This window comes from Stenella coeruleoalba (assembly GCF_951394435.1).
Source record: "Stenella coeruleoalba genome assembly, chromosome: 9".
Classification (NCBI taxonomy): domain Eukaryota; kingdom Metazoa; phylum Chordata; class Mammalia; order Artiodactyla; family Delphinidae; genus Stenella; species Stenella coeruleoalba.
This window is the reverse complement of record NC_137155.1, coordinates 49,845,090-49,868,048: the sequence shown is the minus strand read 5'-3', so window position 1 is coordinate 49,868,048 and position 22,959 is coordinate 49,845,090. Positions and strand designations below refer to the sequence as shown.

The 22,959-nt window shown below is 34.6% G+C and overlaps 1 protein-coding gene across 3 annotated transcripts in view; it reads right to left on the bottom strand.

Moving 5' to 3' along the window:
- The window catches only part of KRIT1 (KRIT1 ankyrin repeat containing), a 37,896-nt gene that overhangs the window by 5,783 nt on the left and 9,154 nt on the right, over window positions 1-22,959 (bottom strand). For 2 of the 3 annotated variants that reach the window (XM_079932136.1, XM_079932135.1), the window contains 12 exons: window positions 22,729-22,821; window positions 21,436-21,565; window positions 20,193-20,436; window positions 19,867-19,982; window positions 19,493-19,636; window positions 12,970-13,126; window positions 11,679-11,786; window positions 9,413-9,569; window positions 8,248-8,399; window positions 3,084-3,250; window positions 2,354-2,441; window positions 1,655-1,861 (listed from right to left, as the gene is read on the bottom strand). In XM_079932136.1, coding sequence (XP_079788262.1) covers window positions 1,655-1,861; window positions 2,354-2,441; window positions 3,084-3,250; window positions 8,248-8,399; window positions 9,413-9,569; window positions 11,679-11,786; window positions 12,970-13,126; window positions 19,493-19,636; window positions 19,867-19,982; window positions 20,193-20,436; window positions 21,436-21,565; window positions 22,729-22,821 — 1,763 coding nt within the window. Of the gene's footprint in view, window positions 1-1,654; window positions 1,862-2,353; window positions 2,442-3,083; window positions 3,251-8,247; window positions 8,400-9,412; window positions 9,570-11,678; window positions 11,787-12,969; window positions 13,127-19,492; window positions 19,637-19,866; window positions 19,983-20,192; window positions 20,437-21,435; window positions 21,566-22,728; window positions 22,822-22,959 lie in introns of those variants that run through there. The other variant, XM_079932137.1, reaches the window with a different exon arrangement.

The window sequence follows — 22,959 nt, the reverse complement described above, 5'->3', positions numbered from 1 at the left end:
GCTTCCTATTACTAACTAGAAAGCTGTTTATCCTGTGAAATGTGTTAAATATGCTAAAATTAATTGATAACACCATATTTATATTATCATGACTTTGATTAGAAAAAGGGGCACAATACAGTAATAAGCCTCTGACTGAAAAGCTCTGAAGTAGGGGCGGCCAGATCAAGATGGTGGAATAGTGGGGCTTCCCTGGTGGTGCAGTGGTTGAGAGTCCACCTGATGATGCAGGGGACACGGGTTCGTGACCCGGTCTGGGAAGATCCCACATGCCTGTGCTCCGCAGCGGGAGAGGCCACAACAGTGAGAGGCCCGCGTACCGCAAAAAAAAAAAAAAAAAAGATGGTGGAATAGAAAACCTCTGAACAGTTCTAACAGGTATTCACAGTCCCATCCACACTTCATCTTGCCCCCCAAAATGTTCTTATAACTTATTCTAATTTGCAAAATGAACCACTTGTGTCAGATATTATATTTCCTTTTTTAAATCTGTATTTTTTTCATTTAAATCTAATTTTTAGAATAGGTAATACATTCACAGTTAAAAAAATTTTTTTTAAGTTGCAAAATGCTATATAATGAAAAGTCTCCCTTCTACTCTTATTCCCAGTTACATGGTTCCCCCCCTCTAAAGGCTTTAAGAGACATTTTATGCATACAAAAGCAATACTTATGCAAATATAGTATTCACTTCCCCCCATTTTTTGAGGTATAATTGACATATAACATTATATTAGTTTCAGGTATACAACATAATGATTCAATATTTATATATATTGCAAAATGATCACCACAATAAGTATCATTAACATCCATCACCATACATAGTTACAACTTTCTTTTTCTTGTGATGAGGAATTTTAAGATCTATTCCCTTAGCAACTTTCAAATATGCAATACAGTATTATTAACTATGGTCACCATGCTCTATACTACATCCCCATGACTTATTTATTTTACAGCTGGAAGTTTGTACCTTTTGACCCCCTTTACCCATTTTGCCCATCTCCCAACTCCCTGCCTTTGGCAACCACCAGTCTGTTCTTTGTATCTTATGAGCTTGTTTTTTTTTTAAAAAAAAGATTCCACATATAAATAGTGAGATCATATAGTATTTATCTTTGTCTGACTTATTTCACTAGGCATAATGCCCTCAAGGTCCATCCATATTGTTGCAAATGAAAGACTTCATTCTTTTTAATGGCCGATTAATATTCCATTGTATATATTTACACATTTTCTTTAGCCATTCATCCACTGATGGACACTTAGGTTGTTTATCTTGGCCATTGTAAATAATGTTTCAATGAACAGGGATGTGCATGTATCTTTTTGTGTTAGCGTTTCTGTTTTCTTCAGATAAATACCCATTTCCACCCATTTTTACATGAATGGTAGCATATTACATATGGTTCAGCACCAAATATATCTTAGAGATCATTCCACAGAAAAATATTCTTCATTCTTTTATATGGCTGCAAGGTATTTCAATGTTACAATTAATATGTTAACTCCCTATTGATAATCATTTCGTTTTCACCCCCCTATCCTTTGCTATTATAAATGAATGAAATTGTTCATGTAGGCTAGTACTGTTATTTTAGATATTACATAATGTGACTGGTCAAAAACAGCTGAAAAGATGAAAATCTACCTTAGTTTCCATATTGAGAAGATGAAGTCCTTTTATATTCACACCTACATACACAGGGATGACTTTATGATTACTGGGGCTTGCCTTTGTAAATATCTGTCCTATGAAAAAAGCTGCTCCATATGTAGGAATTTCCCAACAATTCTGTAAGAACATGCGCTGTAGGTGATGCATTTCTTTACTGACACCTTCACTTGTACTAAGATTCTAAAAACAAAGTAAAATAAACAGATGTGAAAGGAGAATGTACCTTTGATAATCCACACAGGTCAACTAAACAGTTTCTAAAATCAAGGCTATCCCAAAGACAAATAAAATTGTGTGACATTATACCAAAGGCAGTTTTTCTTTTGAGATCTTATATTAAAAAAAAAGAAATATCAAGGTCTAAAAATAATGTTTATCTATTCTATTACATTTTTAAGTGCCTCATGGATAGAGATAGTGTATTATCTCATGTTTTTTTAATCTCTAGCACTTACCACAGTATCCAGCATACAGACGGTATTCAGTAAAAGATTCTACATTATTAAAAATAAAACTATTTTGCTCCTTTTCCTTTCAGGCATGTGAACTATAAGATCCTTATTTAATTTCAAGAATAAAATGTAATGTACCTATGTTTAAAACATATTAATAATACTAACAAAATTTCAACTAGGCTATAAAATGTCTTTTTATTTCTATTTAACAGCTTACCTTGTATTCATGAAGTATTCGGTTTGTCCAGTGAGGTGCCTTACTTTTCAATTTGGTAATAGGTACAATGGATTTTAGATTTTCTTCACTGTAAGCAAATACACCAACATCTTTTAAATAAATCATCTTTAGTAGCTACAGTAATATAATCATTTACATGTAAATGGCTTTAATTAATATGATTTTTGAGCTGAAAAATATTATATTGTAACATATCGGAGAACTCTCAACATTTTAAGCAAAAAGTCACGATCCTAATATTGCTCAATTTAGAGAAATGTTTCTTCTTTCAGTAGCCACAAAATATTTTTGAATATTTAAAACTACAATAAACAAACTTTAAATGTGCTAAACCTCAATGTTTTCTCTCAATATGAAACATGTACTAGTTTTTGTGGTGGTATATGGTGAAATGCATCTGCCTTGTAACATTTTTTCTACTAATCCAAGTCAGGCTTTAGTGAACTTATTTAAACATACAGTAAAGAAAGATAAAGCTAACAAGTATAAGGCATATCAAACTATATTCAAATATAAGAAAAAGAACTTTGGAGAGAGTGTAACGTAAAGAATGCTTTACTTTTTTTTTTTTTTTCTCATTCCATGCCTTATATTATTTAATTCCAAACCAACGTCTAAATAGTTCTTAGTAACGTAATATTTCTAAATTTTCTTGGTTAAACTGAACCTTGGGTATAGCACAAGACCATGAATTGTATTAAATACTTACTTTAGGAAACCTTGCTTGTGTTTCTTACTCTCATAATTTCCATAAACTATCTGCAACAGTAGACTTGCCAATGTTATCAGTTTAGCATCAGGAGCCGTATAAAAGCCCTTCAATAAATTATATCTGGCTTCATCAAAGAGAATAAGAATAGCTAATGGGTCTTCAATCTTAAAAGAAAAAGTATAATTTGGTTATTAGGTCACAATTTCCTGTTATAAATGTACAACTTGCCACTATCTAATATGAAAAAGCAAAAGCTATGTAATTTCATATAAATACGCTGTTATTGCTTTAGAGCAAAGGTTGACAATTTTTTTCTATTAAAGCCCAGATAGTAATATTTTAAGCTTTGTGAGTCAGATAGTCTGTTAGAATGACTCAACTCTGCTATTGTAGCACAAAAGCAGCTATAGACAATACATCTACAAATGTTGGAGTTCTACTAAAACTTTTTATATTGATTCTGAAATTTGAATTTCATGAAATGTTCACATGACATGAAATATTCTTTTGAATTTTTTTCAACCATTAATAGCTTGCAGGATATACAAAAGTAGGCAACAGGTCAGATACAGCAGTAGGCCATAGGTTGCTAACCTCTGATTCACAGTTCAATAAAATTATCATCAGTTTATGGATATGAGTGTGTATAACTTATAGTACAATTTTACTTAAATTCTTTATATTCCTCAAACATTCTTCTACAATCTGTGCTTCACCCAATATAGTAGTGAACCTCAAAGAAGATAAAAGGAAGTATTAACTCCCAGAAGGACACATGAAGTTTGAAAAAAGCTTAACATTTTTTATTTGACTAAAAAATATTCAGTACTTTGCACTTTCAAATAACACTAAAGGAGAGCATACTTTTTTAAGTTTTGAAAACTTTAAAGTTTCACTTTATCTGATAAGATTAACAAACATTGAAAAATGCCAGCCTAAAGAATACATTTCTACTTGGAAATAATCACCAATTATAGAGATTCTGAATGAATACTTAGTATGTTTCCAAATATGATTCAAAATGACCCAAATTCCTTATGGCAAAAGAAATGTTGTCATACTAACTAAAATACTATAATACTCCATATATTGATAATATTAAAAAAACTGAAACAGAATTTCATGGGGAAAAAAAGATAAGGGGATTGCTCTAGATTAAAGGAGACTTAAAGAGACAGTAATCAAATGCAAAGCATGAACGCTGACTAGCTCCTTCAGTTGGGAGTTAAGAGACTGAAAAATTGGGGGGAAATCTGAATATGGGTCTGATATTAGAGGTTATTATGGAAACATTAATTTTATTAGGGTGAAAGTGGTACTGTACTATGTAGGTACATCCTTGTTCTTAGAAGATGCATGTTAAAATATTTAGGGATGAAGTGCCAGGATGTCTGCAACTCAATTTTAAATGGTTCACAACCAAAAGAGAGGAAAGATGAAACCAATGTAGCAAAATGTTAACAATTAGTGAATTTAATGAATGGTATATGATGGTATGAAGTTTATTACTTTTTCAACTTTCCTATGGGTTTTTAATTTCTCAAAATAATTGTTGGGAAAAAATGAAAGAAAACATTTTTCTAATAAAAATTAACTTAAAGAATTTGAAGAGTTTGAATAGAGAATAATTATAATTCCTAATAGTGTGTTCAGTGACTATTAGTCAACGATTGTTCTTTTTAAATGAAAGCAGGCTCTTTTCATCCTAAAAGAATAATCCTAACCAAAAAAATACAATTCTTCTATTTTTCAGGTGGTAAAAATAGGAATTTTTCAATTACACAATGAGTGAAAAAGAACGCAACCACTTTATCAGATGATCGTGATATTCTGATTCACCTTAAGTACTCACTAAGCCTTGCTTCTTCTCACTTGAACCTACTTTGTATTATTTGTAACATAATATGCAATTAATTAATATCCAAGTATTATCATTATTGCTCTTTCTCTACCAGCCAACTTTAAAAATATTACTTAGAAAGAAAGAAGACAGGCTGAGTATATTTAGATTATTTGCAAATTTCATACATCTATTACATTTTAAGAACTGCTAACAAAGTTTACCATTTTAACTATTTTTAACTGTAGAATTTAGTGGCATTAATTACATTCACAATGTTGTGAACCATCACAACTATTTCCATATTTTCATTGCCCAAACAGAAACTCTGTAACCATTAAGTCCTCATTCTCTCCCCCCATCACACTAATATACTTTCTGTTTATAGTATCTATTCTAGATATTTATTTAAGATAAGTAGAATCAAACAGTATTTGTCCTTTTGTGTATGGCTTATTTCACCTAGCATGTTTTCAAGGTTCATCCATGTTACGACATGTATCAAAACTTCATTCCTTTTTATGGCTGAATAATATTCCATTTTCTTCATCCATTTATCTGTTGATGAACACTTTAGCTTGTGTCCACCTTTTTGGTTATTATGAATAATGCTGTTAAGAATGCTGGAATGCAAGTATCTGTTTGAGTTCTTGTTTCCTTTAGGTATATACCTAGGAGTGGAACTGCTGGATCAAATGGTAATTCTATGTTTAGTTTTTGGAAGAACCACTCAACTGTTTTCCACAGCAGCTGCACCATTTTACACTCCTACCTACAACATACAAGGGTTCCAATTTCTCTATATCTTCATCAAAACTCAACATCTTCTTTTATAAATTTTTATTATTACAACCATTCTAGTAGGTGTGAAGTGGTTTCTCATTGTGTTTTGATTTGCATTTCCTTAATGACTGATAATGCTGAGTGTCTTCGCATATGCTTGTTGGCCACTTGTATATCTTTACTGGAGAAATGATATTTAAGTCCTTTACCCAATTTAATTGGGTTGTCTTTTCGTTGTGGAGTTGTAGTTCTTTTAATATTCTGGATAGTAAACACTTACCAGATTTATGATTTGCAAATATGTTCTTGCATTCTCTAGCTTGTCTTTTTCTTGATAATGTCCTTTGATTTACAAATGCTTTTAATTTTGATGAAGTCTCATTTATCGATTTTTTCTTTTGTTACTCATGTTTTTGGTGTCATATCTAAAACTCCAAGGCCAAATCTAAGGTCATGAAGACAACCCATATATTTTGTCCTAAGAGTTTTATGGTTTTGGCTTTTATATTTAGGTTATTGATACACTGAGTCAATTTCTGATGTGGTGTGAGATCAGGGTCTAATTTTATACTTTTTGCATATGAATTTCCAGTTGTCCCAGCATCATCTGTTGAAGAGACTATGTTTTCTTCATTGAATGCATTTGGCATCCTTGTCAAAAAGCAGTTGGCATGGATATATGGGGTTACTTCAGGACTCTCAATTCTATTCCACTAGTCTATGTCTATCCTTATACCAGTACCACATTGTTTGGATTACTGTAGCTTTGTACTAAGAAATTTGGAAATGTGAATCCCACAACTTTATTCTTCTTTTTCAAGAATGTTTTGGCTGTTCAAGGCCCTTTGCAATGAATTTGGGGATTGCCTTTCCCATTTCTGCAAAAACGTCTGTTGTTAGGGAATTGTGTTGAATTGGTAGATCACTTTGCTTGTATTGATGTCTTAACAATATTAAGTCTTCTTATCCTTGAACATGGGAAGTCTTTCTAGTTACTTATGTCTTCTTTAATTTATTTCAGCAATGTTTTTGTAGTTTTCAGTGTACGAGTTTTGCAGCTCTCTTGTTTAACTTATTCCTAGGTATTTTATTCTTTTAGAAGTTATTTTAATGGAGTTTTTAGTTTCCTTTTTTGGGGGGGGGAGTGTCTGTGGCTGGTTATAGAAACAACTGATTTTCGTGTGTTAAGCTTGTACCCTACAACTTTGCTGAATCCATTTATTAGCCCTAGTAGCTTTTGTGTAGATTCTTTAGAATTTCCTATATACAGGATAATGTCATTTGTGATCAACAGAGACAGTTTTACTTTTTCCTTTCCAATCTGGATGCCTTTCTTTTTTTTTCTTTTCTTTCTTTCCTTTTTTTTGGGCGGTGGTGGTTGGGGGAGTGTGGCTCATTGCTTTGGTTAGAACGTCTAGTTCTTGTTAAACAGCAGTGGTGAAAGCAGGTATCCTTGTCTTGTTCTTAGGAGGAGTTTTCAGTCTTTCACCACTGAGTATGTTAACTGTGGGTTTTTCATAAATGCCATTTATTACACTGAGGAAGTTCCCATCTATCCTAGTTTTCTGAGAGTTTTACCATGAAAGGCTACTGGATTTTGTCAAATGGCTTTTTTACCTTTAGATTGATAACAGAAGAGGGACAATATGGATAGTCAGGCATAAAACATTTACCAAGTTTGGACAAGGTCACTGAAATTTTCATGTGCTAAAATTTGTTTAACCTTGTCTGTTTAATATTTTCTTGAATAAAGAATCTGGAAATTGTGTATTTTTTCTTCACCAAATTTATGAGAGCCTGGAAATTTTCTTTTTCCCCCAGTTTTCACAGCTACCACTGTACTTAGATTATCACCTAGTTTAACTTGTAACATCTCCCTTAGGTTTCTTCCTTGTCCAGTCGTCCCTCAGATGACATTATTTCACTTCTCCTCTAAAATTTACAGTAATTCAAATCCAAACATACTTGTTTGGGACAGACCTTTTTTTAATCAAATGTAAATTCCATTCTCATTTTTTACTATCTATATAGTTCTCTGTTGAGTCAAAAACAGCTATTTACCGACTGTTGAGAATAACTTTTTAATGTCCCCTTTGTAAATATAATCTTCTCTATCCAGAATATTTTTTCTGTTCTCCCCTTACACCAATGCATCTCTTTGCTCCTTTGAAACTTACGCAACTGATTAGCCATTTATTAAGTTTATCTGACACTGTACTCCCTTTCTAACTACTCTAAAATTTTTTTCTACTCTAAAATCTTTCTCCCATCTGGTTGGTAATTCTCCTTAGGATGGATTCTCTATTTCTTTTGTATTCTAAGACAATGGAGGTGGGGAAATGGAAAAACCAACCAGGGGCTTTGTAAGTAGACTGACTCAAACTCTACCACTTACAACAGGGATGTAAGGATTGAACAGAAAAACAGAAATAAAACCTCCTGTAAAGGAAGAGTACAATTTTTGCCTCTAGTGCTTAAAACAGGAACTCAGTAGATTCTGAACATTTAAATGACTGTAAAAAAGATTTCTGAGCAAACCTTTTTCTCAACTTCCAAAGGAAGTCTCACATCTCTTCTTAGGAAAAGCTGTGGTGTCTCCCTTTGGGGATCCAAATTAGTCAATTCAGCAAGTATTTCTGGCCAGTCACGAACATGTTGCAATGGTTTATGATAAGGCTTGAGTTGAAGGCCTGAAAAACATCTTTCCTTTTATAAATGATAATGTAAAAATGAACCAATTATATCAACACATAGAAACTTTTTATCAAACTCTCTGTACCTAAGTACTGAACACACACAAATTACAGATCTAAATTTAAATCAATATTGACTTTAATCAACATTACTACCCAATTTGAGGTTAATTGTTTATTAAGAATATAAGAATTATGAGACTAAATCTGAAAATGAATAAAATTTATCAAATATATTTAAGATCCTTAATTCCATGATAGCCTATTTAATGAGAAAATCAGTAGAATTTGGTGTTTAAAAAAATACAATTAAATCACTAGATAACCAATCACAACCACCTCAATGAAATCCCTTATGTATCTGCAATACTTTGTCTGAGAGACAAATCTATAATGACATTGGGTCGAGTTTAAATAACAAAGATCTGATAGAAAACCAATATATAGAAAAAGAAAATCTGTATTATTCTGAGATGAGGTGAGCACTGAAAATAAAGGCAAGTTGGATGAGCACTACGTTTAACAGCATTCAAATCAAATTCATTGCCAAAGAAAAATGTTTTGGTTTTTATCATTTCAAACATTGTACGCGGGCTTCCCTGGTGGCACAGTGGTTGAGAGTACGCCTGCCGATGCAGGGGCCGCGGGTTCGTGCCCTGGTCCGGGAGGATCCCACATGCTGCGGAGCGGCTGGGCCCATGAGCCATGGCCGCTGAGCCTGCGCGTCCGGAGCCTGTGCTCTGCAGCGGGAGAGGCCACAACAGTGAGAGGCCCGCATACCGCAAAAAAAAAAAAAAAAAAAAACCATTGTATGAACAAAGAGGGGCCAGGAGGAAGCAGAGGTTTATCTGTTTCAGCAGTCTGAACATAAACAATCTGTATAAAAGAGAAGAACACTGTCTCATTTGAAAATTTAAAAGTCAATAATAATTGATGCTATACTTAAGTTTACCAACCCACTCTCAAAAAGGAATAATCAGGTTTATACAACAGAATAACAAATTTCTTACTGAGATTTTCTGAACAGATCCAAATAGTGAAATATTGCTGTGTTTCTTGAGAGAGACGCATTCCTTCCATTATCTGCTGCACTGAGGTATTATTTCCATGCTTCAGTTCAACAGAACGGTATGATCCATCCATTCTGTATATTCGAACTTTTTCATACTAGGACAAAGAATGATAATAAATTATGCAACCTGGTTATAAATTATACATCCCAATACAACAAAATGCTTTAATTTCAACTTCATCTGCTTAAAAACAACTTCAAGTGAGAATCTTCTGGCAATATTTTATTTATTTTTGCCTTGCCATGTGGCTTGCGGGATCTTACTTCACCAATTAGGGATTGAACCTGCACCCCCCCTGCAGTGGAAGCACAGAGTCCTAACCACTGGACCTTCTAGCGATATTAAAAAAAATTTTTTTTTCATTATTTATATTTTCTAACATGTTTTCCTCTGAATATTCCATGGTCAAATAAGTTTGAGAAACTAAGGCAAATGGGTTTTTAAAAAATATTCAACTTCAAAATCTTCTGAAAGTATATTTTAAAGCCATTAATGTACAATGTAAATATCAAATGGGGGATATAGACTTGGTTAACTAAATCTGGTGTTAGTCAAGTACCTCGTGAGTTTAGTGAGCCACAAATTAGAATGTAGAAATGTGTACCAGCAATAATTTGTCCTAAGAGGAATCTGTGATAGAAGACTTTGCAGATAAAAGTTATGAAACAATGGACCATGAGCCAGTTTCTTTCCTCCTGTTCAGAAAATCCCAGAGAGAAATGATATTCTCAATACATTTTTATTGTTATAGGAAGTAACTGATGCCACCAAACAACTTCCAGGACAGTTCATTTTAGATAAAAGTACCTAATTCCTTTTACACATTCAGATATAAAAATTATATAAGAAATAAAAATGGTTTTTTACAAAATTTATTTATTTATTTGTGGCTGTGTTGGGTCTTTGTTGCTGCACACGGGCTTTCTCTAGTTGTGGCAAGAGGGGGTTACTCTTCATTGCAGCACACGGGCTTCAGCAGTTGTGGCTCGCGGGGTCTAGAGCACCCTCAGTAGCTGTGGCGCATGGGCTTAGTTGCTCCACAGCATGTGGGATCTTCCTGGATCAGGGCTCAAACCCGTGGCCCCTGCATTGGCAGGCAGATTCTTAACCACTGTGCTGCCAGGGAAGTCCCTAAAAATGTGTTTTAACTATACAAATAGAAAACAAATTGCAATGAAGTATAACATAAGGGTGCCTGTACTGCTTATCTATTTCCTTGCTTTTGTCCTGTACTCAGGGAATAGTGTTTTGACAAAAATGTGTATGAATGTGTGTAATTTTCCTTAAAGGCAGAGATCATGTACTGAATAAATAAAGAATATGTATTCTTTATCACATCACTTTCAGCATTTTATGGTGTTAAATTTACAAAAATATTCAACAAATACTCATTGCCTACTTAATAGAAATGTCTGGAAAGGCTCAAACATATGGGTTATACCTGTTGGTATAAAACTTTTATCCTTTATCAGTTGGTATAAATCCTTTTATCTGTTTTTTAAGTTTCCAAACAATTTTTAAACTGATAACAGTTTTAACATCACTATAACTTTCAGGCATAACTGAGTTTTTTCTAATTGTTAATTCTTCTCTATTTTAATGTCACTGCTAATTATTTTGTACATAAGTAGGTGGAAAGGCCAGGTTGAATTGGCAGAATAAAAGACTTAGAAATCTCCTATTTTAACCCATTCACTATCTTGAGGAGGAAGATGAATCTGTAATAGATGACAACTTGCCAAAAATAAATTACCAAATGATGTGTAATATTATTATTGGGTTGGCCAGAAAGTTCGTTCAGGTTTTTCATACATTATGGAACAACTCGAACGAACTTTTTGGCCAGCCCAATATTTACAAATATATTACTTAGAAGGCCTAAGTAGAGAGAGATGCTCCAATGAATAGGCTAAAATTTGTAATCAGCACACCAAGTATACAGATTACACTGGAAATTAGATTAATTTTAACTGATCGAAATATTTATTTATGCAGTTTTATTTTGATATGCAAGAATAAATATCCAAATGTTAGGGATGATAACAAATTTAATACCTATGAAGTCTAACCATGAGGTTTTATAAAAGCAGGAAAGAAGCCATCCATACATTTATATCCTTCCACCCTTGACACAGATCCTCAAATTACTTATCAATTTAAATACAATGCTTGGCTCTAATTAGTTTATGAAGATAATTCTTACTGGTTTGTTAATGGCTTCCTTCAACAATTTTGCAGCTTCTTCCCAATTATTTTGTTTGTTTTCTTCACAAATATTTAAAGGAGATCTTCCTTGTTGGTCTGTTATGTGCTAGAAATGTGGGGGAAAAAGGTTAAAGATAAAAGGCATTACAAATGTACAAATAAGGGAAAATATCAAAGTTTCATTACAAAACTATTGTCAAGTGTTAAGTACATATTAAGCAAACTTAGTGCATGCTATACTTAAACATGAACTGCCAAAGATGACTCAAAGCACTAATCAATGTGATTACTGTTTTTCAAAAGTTCTGATTATAGGGCTTCCCTGGTGGCGCAGTGGTTGGGAGTCCGCCTGCCGATGCGGGGGACGTGGGTTTGTGCCCCGGTCCGGGAGGGTCCCGCATGCCGCAGAGCGGCTAGGCCCGTGAGCCATGGCCGCTGAGCCTGCGCGTCCGGAGCCTGTGCTCCGCAGTGGGGGAGGCCACAGCACTGAGAGGCCCGCGCACCCCCCCCCCAAAAAAAGTTCTGATTATAGTAACAACAAAGGTTTTGTTAAAGCTTTTTTGAAAAAAAATTATTTATTTAATTTATTTTTGGCTGTGCTGGGTCTTTGTTGCTGTGCACGGGCTTTCTCTAGCTGGGGCGAGTGGGGGCTACTCTTCGTTGTGATGCGTGGGCTTCTCATTGTGGTGGCCTTTCTTGTTGCAGAGCACGGGCTCTAGGCGTGTGTGCTCAGTAGCTGTGGCTCGCAGGCTCTAGAGCACAAGTTCAGTAGTTGTGGTGAATGGGCTTAGCTGCTCCGCGGCATGTGGGATCTTCCCGGACCAGGGCTCAAACCCCCGTCCCCTGCATCGGCAGGTGGAATCTGAACCACTGCACCACCAGGGAAGCCCCAAAATACTTGTTAATACAAATTCCAAAATATCCTTTTCCTTCTTAAAGATATTTTTGAGAAAATACACTATAAAGTGAAAAGAGGTTAAATTTTATGTACATTCTGTAGATGCATGGCGGTGATGGTTCTAAAACAATGTAAATGTACTTAATGCCAATGTACATCTAAAAATGGCTAAAATGGTAAATTTTATGTGAGACATATTTTACTATAATCTAAAAAAGTATGTACAAAAGCAAAGTATACCCATAAATATTACTTATTCTATATAGTAAGTGAAATTTGTTTTTATTTTTCAGCTGACCTCTCAAGTGTATAACTTACCATTTTAGTGTCATTGTTATTCACTGTTTGATCATTAAAAAAAAAAAAAAAAAAAGCCTGGAAAATAACTTACTCTGTCAACTTCTGGATGGTTTAGGAGAATCTGTACTATTTCAGCATGTCCTCCTCCAGCAGCAAAATGAAGAGGAGAACTAAGTTGTCCATTTAAAAGGTTTGGATTGCACTTTCCCTTCTCTAACAATATGCGAGTGGCTTCAACTTTTCCATACCTATAAAAAAATAAAACACCTAAAAAGTCACCTAAAATGTTTGAAAAATCCAAATTTTAGACAATATCTAAGATCTTTCTAGGGCAGAGAACAAGCAATGAAGACACAGATGTAATGTTTTCAGTGCTTAGGGATTTCTTATGAATTACTCTGATTCAGTTCAACTGTTTCTATTTCTGATCAACTGGAAGAAAATATAATCTCAAATACAAGATAGAGTAGATGACAGAGAATCACTATCACACAAAATACAATACAAAAATTATAAATTAGGGAGATAAAATTTTTAGTCAAAATTCTTTTCAGAAGCAGAAAGTAACCCATAAATTTAATAATGCTTTTTACTCAGCCCTGCCTTTGATTTACAAAATAGGCCCAAAGACGTAATTCTCCACATAGCTGCTGTATGAGGCAATGTGGGAGACACAAAGATATGTTACGATGAACGGTCTCTGCTCTGGTAAAGGCTTATAATGTAATCAGAGAGGAAAACAAAAACATAAGATAAGTTACATAACACTGTAAAATTTAAGTAACAGTTGAGGAGAACAATCAAAAAATATATATTTGTCAAATCATAATAGTATATAATTAATGCTTTAAAAAATGTTGGAAAAGGAAGATAAGATTTCAGTCTCAGTTCTGAAAAGTGTTCTGATAGAAGAATAATTTGAACTGGATTTTAAATAGGAAGAAGCTGAAGAGATGCTGAAGAGAAGTAAATATTCTAGATAGTGGGAAAAAGAGTACAAAGAATGTGCGAGACATAGTGAGTCCACCATTTGGTTATAAAGACTTATATAAGGTCGCAATCTAATGCAATGGTGGAAAGGTAATTCATTTTTTGGAAATAAATGGGTAGAAGGGGAAAGGAAATTTGCTTTTAAATATGGTGCATTTGAGGGGAAAATAGCATCTTTAGAACTAATACTATTTGCTGTCAACTTTCTTCCCCTTCACATACCCTATGGTTTTCCTACAGCCTGAACCTGCTAATTGTATCCTAGCCTTCTTATTCATATGACTGTTTGCTCATGTTCTTAGCTATTCTTGAGATGTCCTTTTCCCCCTCCTGACTTTGTTTAGGTTAAGTTCTATTATTTCTCTGAAACAGTTTAAAATCTACCTCCTGTATATTCCCACTACACTTTACCATTTCAGTTTTAGTTTTTAACCTCATTTTATCTACTTTCATCCTTGTATATATACATTTCTATCAGCCTGGAAGCTCCTTGAAGGTTATGTCTTTGCATTCTCCAAACTGCCTTATGTATATAAAAAAAAAAGAAAAAAAAATGAGTGACTAAATTGTTCAGTTGGCAATTGAAAATGCAGACTTGGTACTCAGGAGGAAGGCAAAGGCTTGAGATATCTAAGAATATGCAAATTCATCCAACTGAGAAGAATTACTGTTAAGGCTGGGAGGAATGGATGAAATCTTTCTGAGAGAATTTTGAGAAAGATGAACATTTTAGAACAATGAAATGCATCTTGAAAAACACTTTCAGGATAGGAAAAGATACTAGGGGAGCAATTCAAGAAGTAATAATAAAAATAATTAATATAAACATATTTTGTATGATTCTTTAAAGTTTTCAAGGTACTTCCTTATATAATTACTTAATATAATCTTCACAGCAAATTATGATGCAGGCAGAGATATTTCTAGTGCACAGATGAAAAAAATGAAGCTTGTACCAGTTAAGTAACTTGCCCAACGTCTCATGGTTACCAGCCAGTTAGAATCCAGTTTTCTGAATCGTGGTATAGGTGTTTCCATACTATAAACACATGCTTGGGTCACAGAATGGAGACCAGTATTTCAATAATAATAATAATGGTATCAGTTATATCTTGCATTTGTACTGACCTTTACTATAGCTCCATTATAGCTGTCCTTTCAACTGCAATTTGTTCCTTGAACAAAGGGGTGGTCAACAGCATTTAATGCAGCAGAGCAGGGAAAGAGATTAAAAACTCAGAAAAGGTTAAGAAGGTTCATGAAGAGTGAAAAAGAGAAAGCAGTGTGTGTGGCCCCCTTACCATTGAAGTCTGGCTATGAAAGGAAGGGAATAAACACGATAGTGGCCAGAAGAGGCAGCAGGTTCAAATTAAGGTTCTTTTTCAAGGAGGGAGAGGAACCATGTATGTTTGAAGACAAGAGGAAAGAAAGTGCAGAAAAGTAAGAAGTGAATTTAATGGGGAACAAGAAGGATTTTTCATGCAAACTCTATGATACAGGAGAGAGATGGGAACAAAAAAACTGATGATTGGGGTGGAGAAGAAGGACATTTCTGATGGCGTCAACTGTCTTTGAAAATAGGGGGTAAAACTATCTGATGAGAGTAGAGAAAAAAGGTAGTGGAAGTTTAAGTGCTTAAGAGTAGAAAGATTTAGAATAGTTTATAGGGGACCAAAAGGCTGCCAAGATGAATGAGACAAAGACAACACACAACTGGCTACAGTGAAGGCCCAAATGAAATCAGATGGAATAATTTGTAGGGAGCCAAATCATCATAGTTCTAAAATACTCTTTAGCAATGATAGGAAGCCTGAAGGTACTATCAGAGAGAGAAGATACTGATTTGAGAGAGGTGAGAAAATATGAGATGTCAGTGAGACTTTTACTGAGTGGCTGACAAGTTACCCATAAGGGGAGAAAGCCAACTTAAATAGTTTTGGAAAATGGTGATTCTAGTAAAGAAAATTTTTAGGCACATGTCATCAATATGAGAATTTTTGAAGTTGGAGTAATCCTAGGAGTGATTTAATTAAGTGGTCCTCAAAGAGTGATCCAGGAAACTCTTTGATCTCTGAAATCTTTTCAGGGTGTCCTCTTGGTCAAACATATTTTCATAATAATACTAAGATGTTATCTGCCCTTTTCATTATCATTTTCTCATAAGTGTACAATGGAGTTTTCTAGAAGCTACCTGACATGAAAATTGCAGCAAATTAAAGGCAGAATCAGATGTGAGAATCCAACTGTCTTCTACAAGGCTAGTCAGTAAAAAGATGCAAAAATGTAAAATAATGCTACTTTTCTCATTAATTTTTTTGTTTTTGGAAAATAAGGGCATATTTCATAAAACTTTGTTATTTATGTTAATATATATTTACTGTTATTTTAAAATGAATTAAGAAATGCTTAAAATATTTTTCAGTTTAAACTTCTAATATAGTAACACTAGATATACTTCACATAAACCAACGCTAATTGGGATCCTGTAATTTTGAAGAATGACAAGGAACCCTAACACAAAAGTTTGAGAACCACTGATCTAATAAAACCCCTCATTTTAAAGATGAGAAAACAGAGAAAGATGGGTAAAACATCTTGTCTAAGCTTATAAAGATAGGCCCCAAATCCCAGTCTCTCGATGAGATAGCCCAGTATCCCCCTTCTCAATCCTCGTACCAGTTAGTGAATAAGAGTACATTTCCAAGATAAGGTAATTTATGTTCTTTACTAAACAGTTAAATCAGTCTTCATTCAAATTCACATGAATCAAATTATCTATCTTATTAAAAGTATTGCAGGACTTTCCTGGTGGCGCAGTGGTTAGGAATCCGCCTGCCAATGCAGGGGACACGGGTTTGAGCCCTGGTCCGGGAGGATCCCACATGCTGTGGAGCAACTGAGCCCATGAGCCACAACTACTGAGCCTGCACTCTAGAGCCCACGAGCCAAAACTACTGAGCTCACACGCTACAACTACTGAAGTTCGTGCGCCTAGAGCCCGTGCTCCACAACAAAAGGAGCCACCGCAATGAGAAGCCTGCACACCACAATGAAGAGTAGCCCTCGCTCACCACAACTAGAGAAAGCCCGCGCACAGCAACGAAGACCCAATGCAGCCAAAAATAAAAAAAATAAAAAGTATTGCAAGGTGACCTATACTACTAGTGGTGTATTAAACTTGGTTATTATTTCCAGCTAACAGAAATTAGTTTTATCGAAGGATAAAACTCTTCCTTGGTGTATTGCAGTAATACGACTTTACAAATAAAAATACAACAGGTAATGAATTTTAGATTCAGACATCAAAATCTTTAAATTTTTATAACACTTTAATAACAGACAACATTTTTTGAGTGCTTATTACTGCCAGGTACCCTTCAAAGCATTTATTTGCATTTTCTCCTCTAATCTGAAGAGAGGCACTAAAATTAAGCTCATCTTTTAGATAAAGAAACAGATCCTTAGAGACATTAAGTAATTTGCTAAAGGCCATACTTTTAGGAACTAAAAGTTTCAGTTGGGTCTGAAACGTAGGTACATTCCAAAGCACATTAAATACTATACCATACTTCTGTTTTTATGTAATAGGCAATTGAAAATATTACCATTCTTTTAATAGAGAAGAAAAAAAGGCCCTGCCGCAAAAAGGGCAACAATATAGGCAAATATAAATTTGGGATTCCTAAGCTAAAATTTACTGCCTCTGTCTTTTTCAATTCCACAGTGTACTTTCTTGGAGTTTGAACTATATTCTCTACCTCTTTCTGTTTAGCTCAACAAAAAGCATGTGATTTCTTCTGGTACTGCTGCTGCTACCAGTATCTACCAGTAATCTGAAGAAACAACTGTAAGTTCAGTGTAAGAAGATTTAGGGTAACTCTTTCCAAATCTGAGTATAAAAATTCCCTGTAATGGTAAAACAATTAAGAATACATTTATAGAATAAAAGATTATATTTTTAAGGAAACAGAAAAAAAATTAAGAGCATATTTATTTAATAAAGGAGCATATTTTTAAGGAAACAGCATATTTTTAATGGAGAAAAGATATATATTAAAAGCAACTATATTTAGCTACTAGATCAGAAATATTGATCAATAAGCTGTTTGATCACAGTGAAATAAAAAGAGTTTGAGTTGAAAATGATCTAATTAATGTATTTTACATATAGATAATAAACTAAGATGCAGAGAGGTAAAGTAAAGCAGCAGTAACCTTTCTGGCACCAGGGACTGGTTTCATGGGAGACAATTTTTCCATAGATGGGGGATGGTTCAGGCGGTAGGTAACGCGAGTGACAGGGAGCGGCAGATGAAGCTTCGCTTGCTCGCCTGCAGCTCACCTCTTGCTGTGTGGCCCGGGTCCTAACAGGCCGCGGACAAGTACCGGTCCACAGCCTGGGGGTTGGGGACCTCTGAAGTAAAGTCACTTGCTCAACGTCATGCAGCTAAAAAGTTGTGGACTTTAACAGGCCGTAAATAGTGCAGGCACTTCTTAAACTAGTCAAAGAAGTTCACTTTAAACAGTAAGTCAAAGGCAACTTTCCCATAAGAAATAATAGTAAATAACTTAACTTAATTACATCCTTTCTAGAGGACAGGCTACAGCAGATAGTTAACTACTGCTATGAACATAAATTTAAGAACGTAACCCAGGCTGAGGGGAAGAGTTATTATTATGTGAGAAGAGTACCAGAGCAAGAACTACACTGGGCAACTAGTGGAAAGAGCTAACTCCAATCCTGTGAGCTAATCCCTCTCATAAAAAAAAAAAAAAAAAAGGAAGGCTTTAATTCTAATGAAAACTTTTGGTGTTTCCTGATACCACAGCTTTCCAAAGAACTAAAAGAATACTTTTCTAACATGATGCAAGGTCAAACCATAAGTAGCTAACACATGTAAATTTTATAAGGATAGGGCTTCCCTGGTGGCACAGTGGTTAAGAATCCGCCTGCCAATGCAGGGGACACAGGTTTAAGCCCTGATCTGGAAAGATCCCACATGCCACGGAGAAACTAAGCCCATGTGCCACAACTACTGAGCCTGAGCTCTAGAGCCTGCAAGCCACAACTAATGAGCCCATATGCCACAACTACTGAAGCCCACGTGCCTAGAGCCCATGCTCTGCAACAAGAGAAGCCACTGCAATGAGAAGCCTGTGCACTGCATCTAAGAGTAGACCCCACTCACTGCAACCAGAGAAAAGCCTGCACGCAGCAACGAAGACCCAACGCAGCCAAAAATAAAAAATAAATAATAACAATAATAAAATAAAATATAATAAGGATAAACAAACATAACACAACTCCAATACGAAACAATAGAAATTGCAAGGGTGAATAAGGGACTGTGTGCTGTGCAATGGCACTTGCTAGTCATTAGCTATCCTACTGCATGACCTCAGGATGCCTGAAAACATTAATGATACTTTTCCTGTGGGGCAGACCTTGTAAATCTGAACGGTGTGGCACATACACAGTAATCAAAGATTACTACAGAGAAAGCTCATAAGGCAAACATGGTATAGGAAAAAGTGGCTGGAATGAGAACAGCTTTGAAAAGAAGCACTAACATTTATAAACTAAGGATTCATTCTTTCTAAAAACAAAAGAATAATCTATTTACCAGCATGCATAATGAATGGGTGCCCAGTGGTCACTATCTAATTGGTTGACTGAAAATCTTTCATTGAGAAGTCGGCTTAATAATTCCGAATCTCCTTCACAGGCACTTCGATGGAGAGGAAAATCATCTACCCACTGTCGTTCCCTAATCATTAAAAGAAAAGAAGAAAAAAAAAAACAGGCACTGTTGAAATTCATATTGTTTTGAAACAAATGTGACATATCTATGAAAGCTATGTTTCACTGAGCAGCTGTAAACTAAATCATTTATGTAATGATTACATTGCATACTAATTGCATATATCATTTTAAACAGTATTTTAACATTAGAATTAGGTGTTTAAAAAGCAATGTGAAGGAAAACCAGAACAATACTTGTCTTCTGAGACACTGCTCATGCTTCTCTGCCATTTTTCCTGTTTGGGAATTTGGATTTTTGAGTAGTCTGGAGCTCCTAGACCAAAGTATGGATTTATTACCACTTTATCTACCTAGAAAGGGAAAACAAAACAAAACAAAAACAAAAACAGCTTTAGATACTGAGCTTTAGACACCTGACTTTGATGTATAAAAATAGAGCTAAGTACGGATGTCATCTTAATGTTTACAATTAGTAATAGATGCATTTATCTCAGGAAAAAAAATTACATTTGAAATGACATGTCTTTTGAAATCAAAGCCAAAATTCATTCAACTCTTACCCGGTTTGTATATTGAAGATCTGATCCAAACAAAGGGTTGTAAATACAGGTATCTGCTTTCTCTAGGGCTAACATTTTACTCTTTATTTCTAGTGCACTATAGCCCATATGTAGCGAGTTTTCTGTCTGACCTGATTCAGTAGCATATGCAGGGTTTATAACATTAGTTTTTATCCGCTCAAGAGGAGAAGGTCGGAATAAAGCCGGAATAAAGTGAGATTGTGCATGACGTTCATCTAACCACCTGGCAAAATAAAAAGAAGAGGTAGTAGATGTATTTGTTAAAAAGTGAAGATGAAAAAACTAAACTACTATCCAACTCTGATGTGTGATTCTTTCTAATACTACATTCAGATTTTTCTAATTTTTTTAAAAAATAAATTTATTTATTTATTTTTAGCTCTGCTGGGTCTTCGTTGCTGCGCGCAGGCTTTCTCTAGTTGCGCGAGTGGGGGCTACTCTTCAGTGATGTGCACAGGCTTCTCACTGCAGTGGCTTCTCTTGTTACAGAGCACAGGCTCTAGGTGCATGGGCTTCAGCAGTTGTGGCACACGGGCTCAGTAGTTGTGGCTCGCGGGCTCTAGAGCTCAGGCTCAGTAGTTGTGGTGCACGGGCTTAGTTGCTTTGCAGCTTGTGGAATCTTCCCGGACCAGGGCTCACACCCGTGTCCCCTGCATTGGCAGGAGGATTCTTAACCACTGTGCCACCAGGGAAGTCCCGGGATTTTTATAATTTTAATTAGTGTTAAGTACTTCATTTACTGTAAATAAAAGTTCTGTTATTGGACATAGCAAACTATTTTTTTTAATGCATGTAACAAATAATAATTAAAATCCTTTTCAAAAAACACGAAGCCCTTTAAAAATTTAAACCACTGAGATGTAGGTGACATTAGACCTGCTGTTACAGAAAGACAAAAGGCATGACAGGTGAAACGACTTGTTCACTGATAAGGGTAAATCAATACTAAATCTAGTTTTATAACAAAGGAATCTTAATTCTTAGGCCAGGGCAATCTTTGTCATTTTCTAAGAATAAACTTAACATGTTGCAAGCAAATCAGGACAATCTTGTCTTTGGGGTTTAAAATTTTTATATTATACTTCAAAAACTTACCATTTCTTAATATATATATTATTAATTTTATTATTTTCTTCCAAAAGAATTTCTATCTCTCAGAGCTAATATCTAATATGAACATGTATTTGATTTATTAAAAAATATTTTTAATGGCAGTTCTTACTTATCCAAGGCTATTAACATTCTTGCTGTAAGTGCAGCAAAGTGAGTGCTGGATTCACTACAGACTCGCATAATATCTTGTAAGCAGTAAAAAATTGGGCATCCTGGAGTATACGTATATTTAGTATTATCTGAAAAAGAAAAATGAAGAATTATGCCATCATATAAAAGGTTTACGACTGCATGATTTTTATTTAAAAGTACACAGTATGTTAAAAAAAATTGTTAAGTATAACATAAATTGTTCTAGATTTTAAATTAGTAGACTTGGATTCAATTGCTGGCCAGCTCTGTGACCTTATCCATTTGGGTGAATGCAGGATTTAGAATCCTGGAGGACTACAGAAATTGTTTCCCCTTTCTCTTCCTCAACAATGTTGTAAAATTCTGATTAATAATAAGGTTTCCAGCACCATTTAACATACTGATCTGTTTAACCTAAGTATGGCTGGGGAAAAAAAAAATTCTGTAATGATAGAGCTGGCTAATAAAATACGTGTAAGTACTGTGTAGCAGCAGTCTGATGAGATGTCCACAGTGGGTCATTAATATATCATTAGTATTATTACGGCCTTACATGAGGCCAGTACTCTACAGGTTCCAAAGTGATTTTTACATCTAATACCTCACTGAATTCTTCCAGCACGATGAACCAAGTAGGAGCAGGTATCTATCTTACAAATAAAGAGGTGAGGCTTAAAGAGGTGATTTGCCCAGAACACAAAATTAGTGGGCTGCATGGTCTGCACTGAACCTCAATATTTTTTCTATTATTCCAGCATAATAGGATAAATTCCTTGTCAAAGCTCAAATTAAATTTTCATATTAGATCTAAGTTCTTTAAATATTACCACTACTGTTGGGAAGAGTATTTTAGAACTATTACTGACACTTTCTTTTCCCAAATATAAGATAGGTTCTGATCATAATCTGTTAATTTTCCAAAATACATAAATTTTTATTTCTATTCTACGTATATAGCACAGTCTGAAAAATCCCTCATTATAAGCTAAAAACTTTTTGTTTCGATTATGGCTTCCTTCCTCACTTCTTTGTTCTACTTTTAAAAACAGAAACAAAAATATTACTGATCAGTCTGGAAGCCTGAATATTACTTTGAAATCAAACCATCTTTTTAAGTAACAAATTTCTCCATCTTCCATTATCTTAAAAACATGTATTCTATAATAGTATTACAATAGTAACTATGAATCCAAATTCCTAAGTTCCTCAACAGACTTTAGCTTAGCACCTAAGGTATACAAAGATTCATAAGGTGAAACTTAGACTTTACCTTTGACAACTGATGGAACAATAAATAATGCCGCTTCTCTGCCCATCTTCTCCCCATCCAGAGGAAATTTCTTCATTAGTACCACTCGTTTTCCTAATCATTTTTTTTAAGTCAGTAAAGATAAAAATAATGGGCCTTTTAAAATCATATATATTACCTTGAGAATTAGAAAAAAATATTTTAAAGGCAGTATTAAGAGGAACTGAAATATAAAAAGTCAATTTTATTATG